A 19,865-nucleotide genomic window follows, 5' to 3' on the forward strand; every position below is an offset into this window, starting at 1 on the left:
GTCTGGCCATGCTATAGGGAAAGAAGTATGGGAATACCTAACTCTCCCTGGGTAGAAAGAGAGGCTGGGCCTGTTTGTCCCCTTCCATGTTGTTCCTGACATCTTCCTTTCCTGGAAATAATAGCAATTAGGCCGAGTTGCACCATGGGACGTAAGAAGGTTTGGAGAAAGTAAAGATCAGTAGCATTTATTCTAAAAGATCTTTGATTCTAATAATTCTTTGAAAAATAGTAGAATTAGTGTGTAGATTAGAGAAGGTGTTACTATGTTTTCTTGAACGGCCTCTTGAAGAAGGTCAGGGACCAATCTCATCTGATGCCCTTGGAAAGCCTAGAGAGAAGTGATTGAGGAGGAGCCAAGCTTGGCTTTAAACTAACTGTTCCCTGATGATAGAGAAGGAACATTTGAGTGACCCCGTTAGGTAGACTTTCCTCTCCTGTAAACTTTGACTTAACTGCAAACTTTATATAGTTCTAAAAACTTCATATTCTAGTGCCTTTTAAGAACTTATCATTAGGATTTTTACTAGTTTTATTAGTGAAAGTAGATACAGAATGAATAAAGCATGTATCTTGTGGTTCACCTTCGTAACTGAGTTGGTCAGCCCTAGCTAGTAACCTGACTTCTACTTAATGAAGTTATCCTGGCTTATAAAACCAAAGAATATGAAATGTTAAAATTCCTAGTGAGTGTGTATAAAGCACTGGGGAAAGTCAACATTAGAAAAGACATTTTAAGCTTAAATTGTCCTGTTTGATGATTTAGGTTCTCTGTGCTACTGAAAATACGTACTTTGTTAGAGCTTAATATGTATTTTTGGTCATATTCATGCCAAAACCTCAAGTTTTATACAGATTGATCCTTTAGGAGTGCCATACACATAATGTATCCATAGTTTAACAATGGAATCATAAGGAATTTTTTCCAAGAGATTTTTTAGAAGAAAAACTGACATTGCATTTAATTGTATATTTTAACATGTCAAATGCCTTTTGGAAAGAATAGATGCAAAGCTATTGGCATTTTCATCATCACTGCACTTAAAACTGTATTTCAGATTCAGGATTTACACGGAGTTATTTATTTGGTAAATTCTCTAGATCCATAGATAAGTGTGTAGGGCTTGCATCAAACGACAGCCACTAGAGATATCTTAATTTTATGAGTCTGAGGCACTGCCTACTGTGCTAAGAAAGGCACTGAGATATCTTAATTTTAAATTGATGTCTTTTAAGAAAAAGAAGTAGGCATAGGACCAATCCCAGGCCTACTTCATTTATCCAGCAATCACATAATGAGGATCCACAGGTGATACTCTAAGGGGGACCACTTGGCCCCAGAATTCAGAAGCTGAAAAAAGGCAGGGATTGTATCCACAAGGAGCTTACAGTGTGCTGAACAACTCCATAAGCAAGTATGGCCAGGGTGGGAGTAGAGAAGGATACTACTAGTACAGGTTTTTCAGAGAGTTAAAGTATGGGCATAGCATAAAGGTAGCTTTGTTATGAAGTCTCTTACTGTCTTCCTCACCCCCCACAAATCCTCCAAAGTAAACTGTTAAGCTTTATTGTCTTTATTTTGTTGGTGGAAACTACAGAGATTTTAACTGTTGGACTTTCTACTTTTTAAGCAAGGGCTTACTTACTGTCTCTTGGAAAGCAAACATGAGTCTTGGAAGTTGCTTGTGATTGGGAATAGCTAAAACAGTTTTTCCTTTGTGTTCCCCCCCCCCCCCCAGGGTTTTAAAGTTAATATAAAAAGAAAATATTAACTAAAATTACTTATAAAGGGAAAATCTATCTTGTCACTAGCTACATATGTATATATATATATATGTATGTATATACATATATATAAAAGATTGCTGTAAAAGTACAATGAAAAAAATGTTAATTTGTAACTAGATGCATCCACAAAGGCTCTGAAACCAGCTATTACTAAGTAAAAAAAAAAAAAAGTATAAAAGACCTAACAGTGGCAAACTGAGACTTTCTCTTTGGAATTATCACAAAAATTGAGAGATAATTTAAAAGGGATAAATGAAATGTCTTGACTTTACACAGCTAAAATGACCTCCCAGACCACTTCCCATCATTTGGAAGATGGTAGAGAATAAACATTTAAGGTACACACCATTCTTCCAGGTTTATAACAATTGCTGTTTCTGTGCCCCCAACAGTTGTTTTTTATATAATTCATAGTATTTCCTAATACTATGTGGTGTACTGAGCTAAATCTTCCTTTCTTGTATTTCTGTACTATGTACAGAAAGTACTCTGTACTTCTCTACTATGTTTTCTCAAAAAGAAGACTTAATTCTTTTTTTGCTGTTGTTTTCTATAGCACCAAGTACTCTGTAAGGCTGAGAGGAATATTCAACAGATATTTATTAGGTAACTGGATCACCTCTAGAATTTTTTTTGAAACCAGTAGTTTAATAACCTTTTCTTGTAAATTATTAAAATCTCCCTGGATAAATTAACTGGCTGATGGCATGAGTCTAAGGTGGAATCCCCAGCATTTGTTGGATTAACATTTGTTACTTAGTATTTTAACTAGTACTTATATTGTATCATTATGTTCAAAGGCTTTAATAATTTAAAGTCTTATCTCTTTTATCTGTTTGAAAATAGATAACTGATATTTGTATATTTTTGTGTATTTCCTCAGCATATTTTGGTTAAATGCCATGTAATTCTAGTAATTGTTTTTGTCTGCTAAGGGCAGTGTATCTGAAAGTTTAGTTAATGAGGATGTCCCAAGTTGTTCACTATGTAAGCCTGTTTTATTGATATACATAATGTGTAGAATCTTGTCATTTGGATATACTAGTACAGTAGTATGTAACAGCATATGTAATATATAGCTTATTAAAAATGTCTACTCTTGCGGTATAAATTTTTAAATTATGAGATCATCTTAGTGGTGTCTGATCAATATTATTTTGGTTCTTTAGTTTTGGTGGGAATGTGTGGGTTAGTTAGGTAATTTCAAGTTATCTCTAGGACAAACTGTTGCCCAGAACAAATCTAGAGTGAAATGGTAAATTGGTGAATAGTTAATAGCTTACTATAACTGGATGCAATTTTAGCTATATTATCTTTTGGGGACTATGTCAGATTTTTGACACTAAAGATCACTGTAGATGAGCCATATACCAATAAGGAAGATTGGTAAATATTGGAATACCTCTACTAGTGGAAAAAGGGATTTTGAGGTATTTAGTATTGCCTGGCAAACACAATTGAAAAGAGTAAATAGTTCCCAGGGCTACTCTGGCTCCAACATGGGTTGGTTCTTTGCACTGAACTAACTTTTAATTGTATTTAATACAATGCAATAGAATTCTTGTAAAAATGGGATTTTTGACTGTATCAACCTTTTTAAAGGAAGGGTTTTATTTATGAGAATTCTTTTTTTACTTGAAATCTGTTTAATTTTAGTGTTTTTAAGAGGATGTCTTTATAAATAAAGAATAGGTGGTTTTTAATCAAGCATTTACAAAGAGCTGCATCACACATCATTGGTTTATGCAGTTTTTGGTTGTAGGTCTGATCTTCCCATCTGTGACCCTCATTTAGTAAGTGTGTATATTAAATTTAGGTACCTAGAGTCTAAAAGCTTCTTGATTAGGACCTAAGATTCTCCAAAGCTTTTCATTATGTGTGTTTATCTGTGTAATGAAACTGGAAGGTAACTATAATAATGTAAGGTAAAGCAGGTCTCTTAAGCCTTTAAAAGGTAACTGAGCAGTGTGCTTGGATGTCTTTGCTAAAAAGAAATTCAGATACCCTGTATATGTTTTCTCTTCCTATCCAGTGTGTCTGGTTACCCTTGAATGGTTTAATTGATCAACTTACTGGTAGTAACTTAACCTGTTCTACTTTGAAATCACAAGTTAATTGCAGTTATATATGACTTTTCATAAAACTACAGTCATTCTTGGGGGACCTGGGTAGCTCAGTCAGCTAAGCATCCACCTTTGGCTCAGGTCATGAGCCCAAGCTTCCTCCTGGTTGAGCTCCCTGCTCAGCAGGGGGTCTGCTTTTCTCTCTCCCTTTGACCTCCTCCCCGGGTCCCCCTCCCTGCTCATGTTCTCTCTTGCTTTCTTTTAAATAAATAAAATCTTTAAAATAATAATCATCTTTGTTTATAATTACTTTATTGCTGTGGATTGACAAATGTTTTCCTTTTGGCAAATAGTGAAATGTTTCATCCAGAAAGATACAGGTCTTCTAGTTTTTACCAAGAAACCAGCACAGGTAATAAGCATTATCTCAAAACATTGTTAGGTTTCTAAGATGTTTTAAGACTCTAGGCAAGAAATAGGGACCCCTTTTTGGTTGCCGGAATAATTGTGAGGCATGACGTCTGAGGCATTTGCTGCTCTGTGCTGTCATCCAGAGCAGTAACTGTTCTGGATAGATGTTCACTTTGAGGTCTCTATGATTATAGTACAGTGTTCTTGTATTCAGAGCAGACAGGACAAAGAAAAGACATAGACCTTTTTAGAGGCCTGAGTGGCCTGAGAAATGCCTCCAGGCTGTGTGCATGAAATTGCTAGCCCCGGACTCTTTGGCCTCTACTGTTGCTGGCAGAGACACCATTGTTTGAGGTTTAAACACTGCAGGAGGCTGTTGACATGTCTTTACCTCCTCTATCACAGCAGGAACTGGGGGAGGGGTAGTTTGGGGAAGAGGAAGACCTCATAGCAAACCAAGTTAAGAAAGGGAGTCACTTTTTTTTTTTTTTTGAGTCACTTTTGCAAACTAATGTCATTTCATTCCCCTTCCAAACCTTTTTCCTTTTTTCTTTTTTAAATCTTCCCTAGACCTTTGGAGCTTTTAATTAGAAACTCCCACATATCAACATTTCCTGATCCAAACTTTTATTCTAGAGTTGGGCTTAACAGTCTCTGGTTCCCTCAGAACCAGACATTCCTTAAGCTATGGAAAGAAAATATCTTTTTTTTTTCTTGATATTAAAGCCAAATTGGTAAGTATACAGCTGAGAACAGTTACAATATAACTAAATACTATTATGTCATTTCTGTAGTAATTTAGAGGTTTGTTGCTGACAGCATAAATATTAAAATTTGAAGTTAATCATTTTTTATATTCAGTTTATCACCAGGACAAGATGTGAACTTTATAGAGAGCCAGCTGTATACATACCATGTTGCAGTTAGTGCTGGAAATCATTTGGATTCCTTTGTTTGCAAGCAGTGGAGAGAGACTATCTTAAGCAAAATGGAGATTTGTTTGAAGCAGGGACAGGATGGCCAGTTCTTAGAGTGGCCTCAGGTAAAAGTAACTCCTGGGATCTCAGTAGGCAGAACTGGCAACCTTTTTTTTTTTTTTTTTTTTGAGTACGCTGGGGTGAGGGCCAGGCAGTCCCTAAACTAACTGCTGGCCTTACTACTCAAAATCAAATTCCCAAGAGGGGAGGAGCTTGATTGTCTCAGGCTTGGTTGGATCAGGTTTCCCAGTATGGATCAATTACCAGGGCCAGAGGGAATGATTACTGATTTGCAGAGTAAGGGGTTTGGGAGGAGAGGGGGGGAAGAAGACAGACTGAACAAATAAAAAGTACAAATGACTGAGAGTTAATTTCACGTAGGAAAATATGGAAGGAGGAGATATTCTTTCTGGGTTATTCTTTTTTTGTGACTTGTTCACTAACAGTGTGATATACTGTAGGTTTTTCTAGAGGGAAGAATGTTAGGAATTAAATAGGTTCTTACTGTTTTAACTATAATGAAAACGAGCTATCTCAGTATGTTAAAAAAAAAAAAACAACTATACAGGTGGCTCAGCGGTTGAGCGGGTGGCTCAGCGGTTGAGCGCCTGCCTTCAGCCTAGGGTTGATCCTGAAGTCCCAGGATGGAGTCCACGTCGGACTCCCTGCCCGGAGCCTGCTTCTCCCTCTGCCTATGTCTCTGCCTCTCTCTCTCTCTCTGTGTCTCTAATGGATAAATAAATAAAATCTTAAAAAAAACAAAAAACAAAAAAAAACTATGCATCAGAAACTTTGATTTTTTAGTTTTGAGAACATAGAAATTTTCGTTCTGGGTTTTTTTCCCCCCATCATCATGTTCTAGTTTATGTCAGTGAGACACATTTTTTTTCATAGTCATTAAGCTTATTTAATATTTTTACTTACATTTAATATTAATGTAAGAATAATAGTCAAAATGAAGGAAATGTTTTGTGACTGATGAGACCTGATTGGGTTTTTTTCCTATATTTATTTTTTAGTATATTGAATTTGCATTTATTCTTGGTATTCAGTATAGAAAAAGCCATCAGTAAGGCATTATAAATTTATATTTTTCCTCAAAGAAACTTGCCACATAATATGCAGTCACTTTGGGTTCATGCTGGTTTTTTTTTTGTGTTTTGGGGTTTTGGAGGGTATATTTCAAAATTTAAAATGTTTAAAAAATTAAGACATCTGAGAATTTGTTAAGAACTATTTTCTCTCTTGATATGATTTTCTTGGAAACAACATAATTGCTAGTCCACAGTAGTCTGTACTATTTACATGGTACTCTCTGGCCTTCCCAGTTCTACTTACGAGAATTATTAAACATGATTAAATGTATGTGTTCCTGCTACTTGTTCTGTCACACACTCATAGAGTTACCCATGTGAGAGGCAGTACTGTCACAGATGTAGAAGCCTGCAGCTCAGACTGTCTGCCCTTGTAATTCACTGGAGGGGGTGGGTGGGAGGGTGAGGTGGTGGTTGGCAGTGGTGCTCTATCGAAACCTTGTTCTGCTGTTTGCTTATACATGTGACTTCTCCTTGGACCAGTATAATCTGTATTTGGAGACAATTGCCTGAGTTCTCAAGGTGGATTTTGTATATTCCACACAATTTATAAATATTTTAGGTTAGCATCCAAATGGACACTTCAAATTTGAAGCTTCATCTGTTGCATTTTGTAAAATGTGATGGTATACTAAAACTTACTTCATGTATAGATCGCCTTGTCAAAAAACTTCTAATGAGTAGCTCCTTTTCACTTCACCTTGGGAATCTTTTCTCTGCACAGTCGTGTGTTTTAAGATTCAAAGCCCTATACCCCAACTCTCCTTAGGGCACTAATGACCAGACACACTAATAAGCACACTTGCATTTTTCTCCCTTAGCTCCTTAATAGGATAATCTATGGTTATTCAGGGTATATTTAACCATATTTTCTTGCTCAACTAAATAGAACTTAAATGAGATTTAAATCATATTAGTAAGCCTTAATAGGGCATTGGTTATTATTGAAAAGGTTGGTTAATGTTGGAGTGAGCTCAGCTGTTCACTGAAGTAATTAAAGCCTTTTGCAGCCCGAACCATCACCTGTAAGCTTGGAAGAATTTACAGATTAAACCAATTTATCCCCCTAATGTCATCTATCACAATTGGGTACAACTACCTGCCTTACAGAAAGAAACATCTCTTTATTATGGTTACTGTCAATCTCAGTGAAGTATTATTTAAGAGAGCAGGGGTTTGTTATGCAATAAGAACATTATTGGGCACCACTAAGTTAGTAATTGTTTCAGCACAAGATTTATATTGCTATTTCTATAAAAATAATTTTGTGTAAGTTAGGGAGACTTACTTTAAAGGTCTACTCCAAAGCTTATGGTGTATCTTTTTTTTTTTTTAATTTGAGAGTGAGCAAGTGCAAGTAGGGGGAGGCGCAGGGGGAGAAGCAGGCTCCCCGCCAGGGGAGCCTGGCGACTCAATCCCAGGACCCCAGGATCCTGACCTGAGCTGAACGCTGATATTTAACCAGTTGAACCACCCAGGCACCCCTATGGCGGAGTTTTTACTTAAGCAAATGATGGATTAAAAAAATAAACTGATTTTGCTTAGATAATTATACTTGACTTTTTTGTGTGACAAAGTTAACTAGTACTTTAAACAATTTTAGTGAAAATTTGTTAGGCTTAGTGATTTAAAAAATTGAGAAATAATTCTAACATTAGCATCTTTGTAGGCCCTTAAGAAATTTTAAGGAGCTTTATATTCTGAAAAGATTTTTCCTGAAAGTTTGGAGTAGGTTTCCTAAATCATAAAAGTTGTAATAAAAAGGCTAATATTGATAGAGATAAAGTAAAAGGAAAGTTAAAGAAACCAAGTAAGAATTGTCCTGTGAGTTATTTTTATTTTAGGACTCTATCAGAATGGGTGATAAACTTGCACAAGTATGGAGCAATAATAAAGTGTGTACCAAGAAGTGTATTGTGACATTTATAATGACAAAAGGTTGGAAACAACTGAGCTACCTCTCTTGAGGGACCAGATAAATAAATTACACGTGTCCACATAGGAAGCAATATAGTGTTGCTGTTGAAAGGAGGAGGTGGTTTGGTTTACAAGATTAGGAATCTGTGCTTAGATTTGCTAAGTAAAAACAAGCTGTCCAGGTGTATATAGTTTGCTACCATTTGTATGCATGGAATAAAACAATATGCAAATAACTGTTTGCTTATGCAAACTTAACCTGGAGAAGGACACCAAAAACTCCTGGGAGCTTGGAAGGGCAGGTGGGGAAAGGATTTGAGGAAGACTTCATTTTCACTGTGTATCCTTCTGTGCCTTTTGTATCATATGCAGATGTTTCCTATTAAAAAATTAATAGGAAAGAGTCATTGGTGTACCAGGGGAGGAGGTATTGCTTATCACTCCTGCCTCTGCCCTACTGTTTCTTGTGCTCTCCTGCCTGGTGTGTCTTCCTGATTGCTGCCCCCCATCCCCCCCCCCCCCAGCTGTCAAGTCTTTTTATTTGTTTTGTTTTAAACACACTCAACATACGCTATGTTGCTCTTCAAGCAAGGAATTCGTCGCTTTTCATCCATGCAAAACAGTGTAAATCAGCATTTACTTTCTTGAGGGTTTTTTTTCTGGAATTTTTTTGTGAATTTGTGATTGGTGATGATTTGGTAAAAGTAAATAACATTCATTTTGTAAAAAATAGCCACGAGATAAAGTTAAACTAGTCATTCTCGGGAGACATAGTTTTGATTGGTATTTTTTAAAAGTCTAACCCGGATACTGTTAAAGTTTTTATTTGTTGCAAGTATGTTCCTGGTTTGTTTGCTTTAAACTTTTTGTTACTATCATGTAGAAGTTTAAACATATAATCAGTTGATTTGTGTTTTCTTCTGTGCTTTTTAAACTTAGAAAAATTACCAGTCTGCTATACCTAATTTTTATAATTAACTTCATATCTTGCTTTTTAGTGACCATTTTAGGCATGAGCTTCATGGAATGGAAGTTTCACTATGGGTTTATAGTATGTTTCTCAGCTTAGAGATTCCTTCACCCAGCGTATTACTTTATCCAGAGCTGAGTGGATTCAGGGATTGGTGCTAAACACACTCACAGGATTGACTTATAAATTTAAACATTAGAGTCTCAGGGTAGCCAATATTTGAGGGAGTTCCTTTGGAGATTTCCTAATTCATAAGTCCATGTATGAATACAAATTTCAGGTCACAAAGCTGCTTGACACCCTCCCTCTTTAGTGCAACGGGGGGAATTATGTGAATGTTTACATAAATTAGGGTAACTAGATAGATTACTTTGCTAATTTAGGGATTTTTCTGTGTTTGGATAAAATATCAGTGGGATTTTAATTAGATTGCTACATGTTGAGGTACCTGAGTGGCTCCTCTGCCTTTGCTCAGGTTGTGATTCCGGAGTCCGGGGAATTGGCTCCCAGTAGGGAGCCTGCTTCTCCCTCTGCCCAAGTCTCTGCCTCTCTGTGTGTCTCTTACGAATAAATAAATAAAATCTTAAAAAAAAAAAAAAGATTACTACATGCTTTACAGAGTGCCGAGGAGAAAATAATTTGTTCCCTATACTTCTTTCTAAGTTTTTTCTAAGAGGAGATACATCTTTCTCCTTTATAGAAACCCAAATTCCTCAGTTTTCTAGGTCCTGTCTGGAAAGAAACACTCAACATATTATGGTGGGGAAAGAAGAGAGGGTAGCCAAACTGTTGTGAAGCCGAAGCCTCTAAAGAATAAGTATTTGTGGCAAATATATACTTGGGTTTTCTTAGGTTATATTGACATTTTAGAAAGAAATTGTTAATTCACTTTGGAACGGAGATGTGTTACTTGTCATATTTATTGTCAGGTGCAATTTTCCCCTATCTTGTATTTTCAGGGAGGAAATAATGCCGGCCATACAGTTGTTGTAGATTCTGTGGAATATGATTTTCATCTTTTGCCCAGTGGAATAATTAATCCAAATGTTACCGCATTCATTGGTAAGTGTATAAACTGATCCACTTGGGTTCTTTTCCCCTCTCAATTGATAATTGTATTTATTTTTCATTATCTGAGCTGATTTTGTCTCTCACTATTCATTGATCCCTTATTAAACTTGACCTTGGTACCCTCTGGAATATACCTAACTGGCTATTTTACAACTTTGTATTTTAGCATTAATAGTTTTTGTAATAATTTGCATTTAACTGAGGATGCCCGGGTGGCTCAGTGGTTGAGCATCTGCCTTCAGCTCAGTGTGTGGTTCCAGATTCCCTGAATCAGGTCCCATCCGGGCTCCCTGCGGGGAGCCTGCTTCTCCCTCTGCCTTTGTCTCTGCCTATTTCTGTGGGTCTCTCATGAATAAATATATAAAATATTTTTTTAAAAAAAATTTGCATTTAACTGTAGTCATTGGCCATCATAATTTTATAAAGTAGAGCATCAAGTTAGCTTTCCACACACTGATGCCCAGTAGGCAATACAAGAGGTGTTTTCATGGATTGATTCTGAGCCCTTAAAACATGATGCAATCTGCAATCTTTTACTCTAGTTTTTTTTTTTTTTTTTTAAATTTTATCTTTAAAAGTGCTAATGACAATCCACTAAATTGATTTTATGACCACTAATGGGGTGTGATTCCCTAATTTGAAAGGCATTGATTTAGCATCTACTGTAACCTGGTTCAGTTTGCCTAGAACTACATAACTTGGTTCTTTCAAAAGAACAGTTTCACTTGGTTTCAAAGAAGTTTCAAATTATACCAAATATAAGGGTAATGTTTTATGCTCTATGTATTATGTATTTACATTACACTACTGTTTAAAACTACTGTTTAAATCATTTCTGTGGTAACTAACTCCCTGATAAATCAGATGTCCCATTTGTCAAAGTCCTTCGCTCTCACTATTCTAGATATATGGGTTATTGTAGATGTCCGTATTATGAGTATAGAGATTTAAGGTTGGGATTTCTTTGTTTTCCTTTAGGAAATGGTGTGGTAATTCATCTTCCCGGATTATTTGAGGAAGCAGAGAAAAATGTCCAAAAAGGAAAAGGTATGAAAGAATGACAGCTTGGCCTGGGGAGTAGCTTCTTGTTTTTGGAAACTTGTTTTGGAAAGTTCGCTGGGATCTCATGCCAAACAAACTTAACATTTTGTCTTATACTTTAAAACTGCAGGTTAGGGCAGCCCAGGTGGCTCAGCGGTTTAGCGCTGCCTTCAGCCCAGGGTGTGATCCTGGAGTCCTGGGATCGAGTCCCGGGATCGAGTCCCACGTTGGGCTCCCTGCATGGAGCCTGCTTCTCCCTCTCTCTCTCTCTCTGTCTCTCATGAATAAATAAAATCTTAAAAAAAAATAAAAAAATAAAAAAATAAAATTGCAGGTTATCATAGGACAAATATTTCAAGTCTATTAAATTGTATTCATTTTAATCAGTATTTTTATTTTTTTATTTAAATTCAATTTGCCAACATATAGGACATCATTCGGTTCAGATGTACAGCATGTGATGAGTACTGTGTTATATGCAACTGGTGAATTAGTAAACTCTTCATCTGAAATTAATCAGTATTTTAAACAAAAGACACATAATAAGGTCATTGTGTAAGCCTTGATGATTTTTTTTTTATTTTTTTATTTTTTTTTACACCTGGGTCATCTGCAGAGTGTCTCTTTAGGCTGTTGAATTACTGTCCGCTGGTGTTGAGACTCAGAGATTCTTGAGTTCCTTTTGTCTTTTGGGCTCAAGTTGGCATCCCCATCTCCCAAAGCTCCATGAGCTTTCTGAGTCAGGAAACCAGCGAGGTCCCCTTTGCGCACTGTCAGGCAGTCTCGTTTCCAACATAACGACCTGGGGACATTAAAGAAGGTTGTTGATGTCCTTCCCTCCAAGTGAAGGAAATGCTCCTTCTATGACGAGTATTCACTTCCGTCTTCTCAAAACAGTTTTTTTAAAAGCTTAATTTCCTGCCTTTCCTAATCTCTTGGATTTTTGGAAATCTGTTTACAGTTCAGTCTGGCCGCCTTGCTGGGGTTTGAAGGGAGTCTGGCCCTGCAGGTGCTGCGCAGTTGAGGAAGAGCATTGCTTCCCCTTGGCTCATACTAAAAATACTTAATTCCATTACGTTGTTAAAGTTTATTGTTCAGACTTAAAAGTAGCAATCTGACCTCAGGTGTTCTGACAACTAAATCTGACATCACAGAGTCCTGCCTGCTGTCCTGCCATCTCTGTTGTCCTGTGTTGCTGTCTGCTTTTTAATGTGGTCAATTTGGGGTCGTCATCCTGCTCTCTGTTCTCCTTCATCCTCTTCAAACATTTTTCCCTTCTTTCTTTTTCCTTCCAGCTTGTCTAATCCGATGGAATCCACTTTACTGATTTTCTTTGTAATATTTTCTGTATAATCTGCCTTAAGCTAACTTTAGAATACAGACTTACCTGTCAAATTGACTATAAGAGGGGGAGGCTTAATATTCCTGTTTCACTTTTAGCACAACCTCTTTATAAGGAATCACTTTTGAAACACATCTTTGGATATTATCAAAAAAATTACAGCACATTTTTAATATCCAGATAGTTATGAAAATGTTTGGAGCCTGGCAGCTTATTCTCAAAATGCATGTACTTAGTAAGGTTTTTAAACCTTATGTTTTAAAGAAACATATCCATTTAGATTCATGTATCCATTCAGCAATAGTTCTTTGAACATTTTTGGGATGATAGGCCTCGTGCTATGAAATTCATGGCCCCTTCTCTCAGGGAAGATACATACATCACATTACAAGTCAGTTGGAGGGATTAGTGAGAACATTTTATTATTTTGTTTAATCCCACTTTTATAATTGTCTTTTGGGGAAAGGTACTAGTCCCCAAATTAACCCTTTTCTTGAAATCCTCTTCCTCCTACTCAGCAGCTGGTTCCTCCTCCCCTGCCTCTAACAAAAGTGACCTTTTCCTACCATTTACTTTTGGATTCTTAGAAGTATTTTATGTGGATTTGACTGGCTTGACTTTGGAGCTTTTTAGAATAAAACTTTTAGAAGGATAGAATTTGTGAATGAGTATAAATGTAATGAATGACAGGTGAGAAAATTATTGTTAAACTGGTTTCCTAAGAGGAAGACAAGATGTGTTAAGTGTTTGCTTCCGTGAAAAGCACTTTTAAACATTGTATTTCTAAAGAAATTAAGATTTAAAAATTATACAAAGTGTTCAATTAGCTGTATCTTTTTTCTCCTTTCCTCTAGGTCTGGAAGGCTGGGAAAAAAGGCTTATCATATCTGACAGAGCTCATATTGGTAAGGGGCATTTAACTGTCTAATGCATTTAACTGTCTTATTGTCAGAAACTTGTCACATGGAAGCATTTAGTAGCCAATTTTTCTTTAATTCTAGTGAAAACTAAGTAGGATGGATTATAATAGTTGGGCTCCAAATACATGAAATCTTAGTAATTTTTTTCTTTTTTCTCTTCTGGTAAAGGACTAGGCTAAATTTTACCTGTTTCCGAAGAAAGAATTAGCTAACCAATTGAACCATAAAAGCAGTATCTCAGGAGACATCTCTAATTCTATTATTAAATTAACTGTATCAAAATACGAAGCACATTTATTTGCACATTAATAATCATGTAAAAGCAGTTTTGCTATCTGGCAAATCTGTAGAATGATTCTGTGTCTTAAGTGTAATAATGCAGCTTTATCAGTGGTTCAGGCTTTATTCAGAGTAGTCTTCTCCTCTATGATTAGTTAGAGCAAACTGGATTCTAAAATTAATTTCAACCACCACTAATAAATATGAAGTTTGTTTCCCTGCTCTTATCCTATCTCTGATAGAATTGTTAATTATCAATAATATGATTACAAGACCGTAACCAGAAAGAATAGACTGGTGCAAATTCTTCAGTTGCATTTAAGTACAGATGACCCCTGAGGCAGTGGCTACTGTGGTTGTAGCACTGACCTCCATTTAAGAGCAGCCTCAGCAGGGCACCTGGGTGGCTGGGCTGAGTCCTTTAGTGTCAGACTCTTGATCCCATCTCAGGTCTTGTTCTCAGGGTCGTAAGTTCAAGCCCTGCATTGGGCTCCACACTAGGCATGGAGTCTACGTTAAAAACAACAAAACAAAACAGCCCTTCAAAGTCCCTTTTAAATATCAGCTAAGTAACAGTGCCTCCAAATAATAGAGGCTCGAAGCCTCTGTGTAGCCTCAGTAATCCAATGAAATAATTTCTTTGAAGCAAACTGCTGGATAGACATACTTTGGGGGCTTTACTCACTTTTTCTAGCTGCTTTAGAAGTTTATTAGATTATTGACTTTAGACCTTTCTTTATATAAGCATTTAAAGGTGGACACGTGCCTTTAATACTACTTTAGCTACATTCTACAAATACTGACATTTTGTATGTTTATTTCCATTCTGTTAAAAAGACTTTGTAATTTTTTTTTTGTGATTTCTGTTTGTCTGTCGTATGAGTTTTGAGAAATATGTTTAAATTTCTAAATACTGGATGATTTTTCTGATTTCTCTTATTTCTAATTTTGTTGTAGACAGAGAATATGCTCTATGTGTAGTCTCTGTCTTTTCAAATTTGTTGAGATTTGTTTTATGGCCCAGGACAGGGTCTGTTTTGGTTCATGTTCTGCCTGCACTTAGAATACGTGTTCTGTTGAGTAGAGTTGTTGAGTATTCTTTAAGTGTCCGTTGAACAGTGTTCAGACCTTCTGTGTCCTCGCTGGTTTTATCTGCTTGCTGTCAGCCATCTAGAAAGAGGTGTCTTGAAATCTCCAACAATAATTGTGGATTTGTCTATTTTTCTTTTCGACTCATGTCAGTCTTTGCTTTGTCTGCTTTAAAGCTCAGGTAGATTGCATGTATATTTAGACTTAAGTTTTTGATGAGTTAACTCTTTCATCATGATGAAATATCCTCTTTTCCTATGGTAATATTCCTTATTCTGAAGTCTGCCTTGATGTTATATAGCCAGCAGAGCTTTCTTCAGACTGGTATTTGCATGTTGTATTTTTTCAATCTAATAACCTTTATCCTGTCTATATCTTTATATTCACAGGGCATTTATTATAGGTAAAATGCAGTTGGGTCTTGCCTTTTATTCATTGTGACAGTGTCACTTTTAATGGGAGTGTTTAGATCATTTATTTTTAATTCTTTTATTTTAGATCATATATATAGTTAATTGTCAGTATGGTTGAATTTAAATTTGCTTTTTGTTTTCTATTTGTTCCTTCCATTGTTTTCCTTTTTTCCTGATTGCTTTGATATTTAATGTTTTAAATATTATCTGTACTATTAGTTTATTAGTTATACCTTGTGTTTTGTGAATTTTGGTAGTTGCTCTGTAGTTGCTCTGAGACATACATAATATGCATCTTTAAGTTATCATTATGTACCTTAAAATGTTATATTAAACATTTAACCTAAGATATTTACAAGGAAATGTTTCCATTTCACTCGTCCAGTCCCTTGTGTTACTGTCATACATTTCATGTCTACGTTGTTAAAAACTCTACAATGCATTCTTAATATTTTTGAACAGCCAGTTTTTTTATAAAGAAGTTTAAAAATGAGTCCATTGTTGGCTAATTCTTTACATTAATTAGCAATACTGAAGCAAGTATGCAAGAAACTATCTATTAGAATTGTGCCCTGTCTCATTGAAACCCATAACAAAATTTGGAATGGAAGAGATTCTTATTGAGGGAAAGAGACCCAAGAAATGGCTGAGATTAAATTTTTTTAAACATTGGAAATCCAGGTTATTGGGTATCCGTTGACTCAAGAACTACCAGTTAAAAGACCATTCTGTACCAGGCATGGTGGTGAACACTGAGGACTCAGAAAAGGCCATAAAAATTCCTAATGGAGCTTCTACTGTAGTAGGGTAAGACAGATAATAAGCAAGAAAAAAATATAATACATGTACCATGGCACGTAGTGATAAGTTCTAATGAAAGGAGCCACGTGTAATGTCTGGCAGTTTGGAGGAGCTGGGTAGGCATCTATAATTTTAGATAATGTGGCTGGGGAAGTTGCACTGCAAAGATGACATTCATGTCACCTCCTGAAGGAGATGACAGATGAGTAAGTTCTAGAGGCATGCTGTTCAGCACCCAGGCTGGAGATAACAATGCTGTATTGTGACTTAAAAGTCTGTTAAGAGGTCAGATATCGGTCTTAAGTGGCCATAATTTAAAAAACAAAAATAAAAACAAAACTCTCTGGGGGAAAGAAGACCTGAGAGGAGGTATGAGAAGCAGGCAAAGTGGAAATTACAGATACCGAGGTTCTGACTGGACACATTAATACAGTGCAACATTAATAGTGTAAATAAAACCTAACTATGATAATAATTTAAAAAAGAAGATGGCATTAATAGAACTTATCTACTGAAAGCGCGTAATTATCTCTTATTTTAAAAATTAGATGGAGTCCCCGAGGCAGCATTTTTTTGTTTTGTTTTGTTTTCAGTATCTAGGCTGTAGAAAATGGAAAAGATAAAGCAACTTCACACAAAGATTGTCCTCTCAAAAACAGTATTAGAAAACAAAAACAAAAACAAAAACAGTATTAGTGGAGGGGAGGTATCAGGGCTCCGTGCCACGATGAAGCTTTATGAAAGTAATTCTTCTGATATCACTGATAGCTCCCTGGGGCCTAGAAAAACCCAAGAAAATGTTAGCTCTGTGGCAAGGTACTAAATTAACTTCTGAAAAATAGGATGTACCTGCTTTCCATCAACCATTTACTTGTGATTTGCCAGGTGCCTTTGTAACTTCTTTAAATGTAGAAAATAAAGGAAATATTTAAATGCAAATTGTTTCTTTATTCAAAAGAAATGACCTCCTCCAACATCTCAATTTTTGTCATCACTGATCTGCAGAGTCTGAGTTTAATGAAACAGTTTCTTAAGAACTATTCTGTCTTCTCAAAAGTAGATGACAAACACTAAATTGGGGTATGACAATAAACTTAATCCCATAGTATATGGTAGCTATTAGAAATTTTAACATAGTACATGATACAGCAATATGCATAAAAATGAGCCATATTTTACCCCTTTAGCCACTGCCTACCTTGTTATACAGAACCTTTCTAGTGCCTGAAAAAGCTACTCTGCTAGCCAAGCATGTAAAAGACCTATACACTGATAATTCTAAGACACTGGTGGAAGAAGTTAAAGCAGACACAAATAAATGGAAAGACATTCTATGCTCATGGATCAGAAGAATTAGTATTGTTAAAATGTCTGTACTACCCAAAGCAGTCTGCAGATTCAGTGCAATCCCTATCAAGATTACAGTGGTATTTTTCACAGAAATAGAACAAGCAATCCTAAAACTTGTAGGAACTACAAAGAACTAGAACAATCAAAGCAGTCCTGAAAGAGTAAAACTAAAATCCCCACAAACTCAAAGATAGAACAAAGATAGAACAGAGGCAGGCAGCTGGGGGGTGTGCAGAATGGATGGGGGTGGTAATGGAGATGTCATGGACAGCTTGGTGACTGTAGTTAATTATACTGTATGCCATATTTGAAAGTTGCTAAGATAATAGACCTTAGAAGTTCTCACCATGGGGCACCTGGGTGTCAGGTGGGAGAGCATCTGACTCTTGATCTCTGAGGGTTGTGAGTTAGAGCCTCATGTTGGGCATGGAGCCCTACTTAAAAAACAAAAGTTCTCATCACAAGAACAATTTGTGGCTATTTATGGTGATGCATGCTAACTCACTGTGACAGTCATTCTGTGGTATATAGAAATATGTAGTCATTAAGTTCTACACCTGAAACTAATGTTATATGTCAGTATATCTCAATAAAAAAATAAAGCTACTCTAATGACCTTTCCTAGTCACTATCTACTCCCCCTCACCAAGGGTAACCACTGTTCTCTCATCATAGATTGGTTTCGTCTATGTCTGAATTTTATACAGATTACACATTTATATAATTTGTCTGACTTTCACTCAACAGTATGCCAATGAGATTCATCCTTACTGTAAATGAAACTCTTATTTTTCATTGCTGAATAGTATATGCCATTGTATGAATATGGCACATTTTTTATCATTGGTGAAACTTTGAGTCCTTTCCAAGTTATTACAAATACTATTGCTCTGAGTGTTCCTGTAAATATCTTTTGGTGTACAATATGCCAGTGTAGTTTAGGGATGTCCCTGCTACCCAGTTCTGTGGCATAGAGACGGATAATGATTTAAGGGATAATTTTAAACAAAATTAGTTTTGTCAACAAAATTAATCAACAAATTTAGTTTCTGTATTGTAGTTACCTAATGTTAGAAATGTCCGAACTCCTCTACTAGACCACTAGGGAAACCTGTTAACCATCACGGCTGTGCTTATCAACCTTGCCAAGCAGAAGGGAGGACTGCCTTGACAATTTTGCAGTGTCTCAAGAGGGGAGTTAGGGCAGAGAAGGTTTTAGAGGCTGGGGTTAATCAGAGGTGGCTTACGGTCTGATTTCCTCAAATTTTTCTAGTTTCAACATCTATGACTACAATTTGAGTCTTCTGGCACTGCCAAGTAGTTCTTTGATACATGCTACCACCAGTTCTAGGAAACTTACCAGTTATTCTGTTTAAAATTTAGACATTTCAACTAATTTGTTTGGAGCAGTAACAATCGTTAGTGAAAAGAAGCCATGGTTTAATGTACGTAAGATGATTAAATTGTACACTTCAAGTGGGTGAATTTTATGGTACTTAAACTATATTCCCAAAAGGCTTTTTTGAGACCAAAGAAGCCTTGGTTAAAAGTTCGAAGACAAAATTATAGGCCTGCCTGTTCCATAAAATAGCTATTTATTCAGTCAGTAAATATTTGAGAACTTGTAGGCACAGGAAATCAGCTGGTAAGCTAACTGACATGGTCCCAAGACTCACACAGTAGTGGTGGGAGAAGTGAGTGTGTGAGTGTGCTTGTGCATGCTGGCGGAGGAAGAGGCACATTCAGACGGAAGCCTGTAGTTGGGGCTAAGGATGTGAAAGAATGCCTGTGTGACCCAAGGGCAGAAATAGGGCCAGAGCACAGTGCCAGATGAAAGAGCATGCTACGCAAGGAGGCCACATGGAAGAGTTGTTTCTTTTGAGCAACAGGAAGCCATTGAGTTTTATAGGCAAGAGGATAGTGATTTCATGTTTGTGTCTTGGAAAGATGGCTTTGCTGCATTAAAAATTATGAATTAGAAGTGCCCAATAGGGAAAACATGCACACTCATTAGTTGGGTACAGTTTTGGTGAGAGACGGTTGAGAGAGAGAGAGAGAGAGAGAGAGATCAGAATAAACCAGAGATGTCTGGAGGGGTAGAACCTGAAGGAAAGAGGGTATCCTAGTAAACTGAGCTTGATAGAATTGTGGGGTAGGCTGTTCCAAGATTATCCTCTTAACATTTTTTAAAATAATACAGGTTACGGTTAGCTGAAATGAACAATCAGGCATACCTGTTGGCATTATAAACCTTCACTCCTACCATTGTTTTTGCTTTTTAAAATATATACATTTGGAGCACCTGGATGGCGCAGTCAGTTGAGCCTGCAATTCTTTGTT

General features: G+C 36.4%; 1 protein-coding gene across 1 annotated transcript in view; it reads left to right on the forward strand.

Annotated features, from left to right (window-relative positions):
• The window catches only part of ADSS2 (adenylosuccinate synthase 2), a 38,523-nt gene that overhangs the window by 1,864 nt on the left and 16,794 nt on the right, over positions 1-19,865 (forward strand). Inside the window, exons 2-4 of the mRNA XM_026003410.2 lie at positions 10,179-10,281; positions 11,269-11,337; positions 13,528-13,578. Of these exons, the coding sequence (XP_025859195.1) occupies positions 10,179-10,281; positions 11,269-11,337; positions 13,528-13,578 (223 nt within the window). The remainder of the gene's footprint in view (positions 1-10,178; positions 10,282-11,268; positions 11,338-13,527; positions 13,579-19,865) is intronic.

This window comes from Vulpes vulpes, chromosome 13 (genome assembly GCF_048418805.1).
Source record: "Vulpes vulpes isolate BD-2025 chromosome 13, VulVul3, whole genome shotgun sequence".
In the NCBI taxonomy this organism is placed as follows: domain Eukaryota; kingdom Metazoa; phylum Chordata; class Mammalia; order Carnivora; family Canidae; genus Vulpes; species Vulpes vulpes.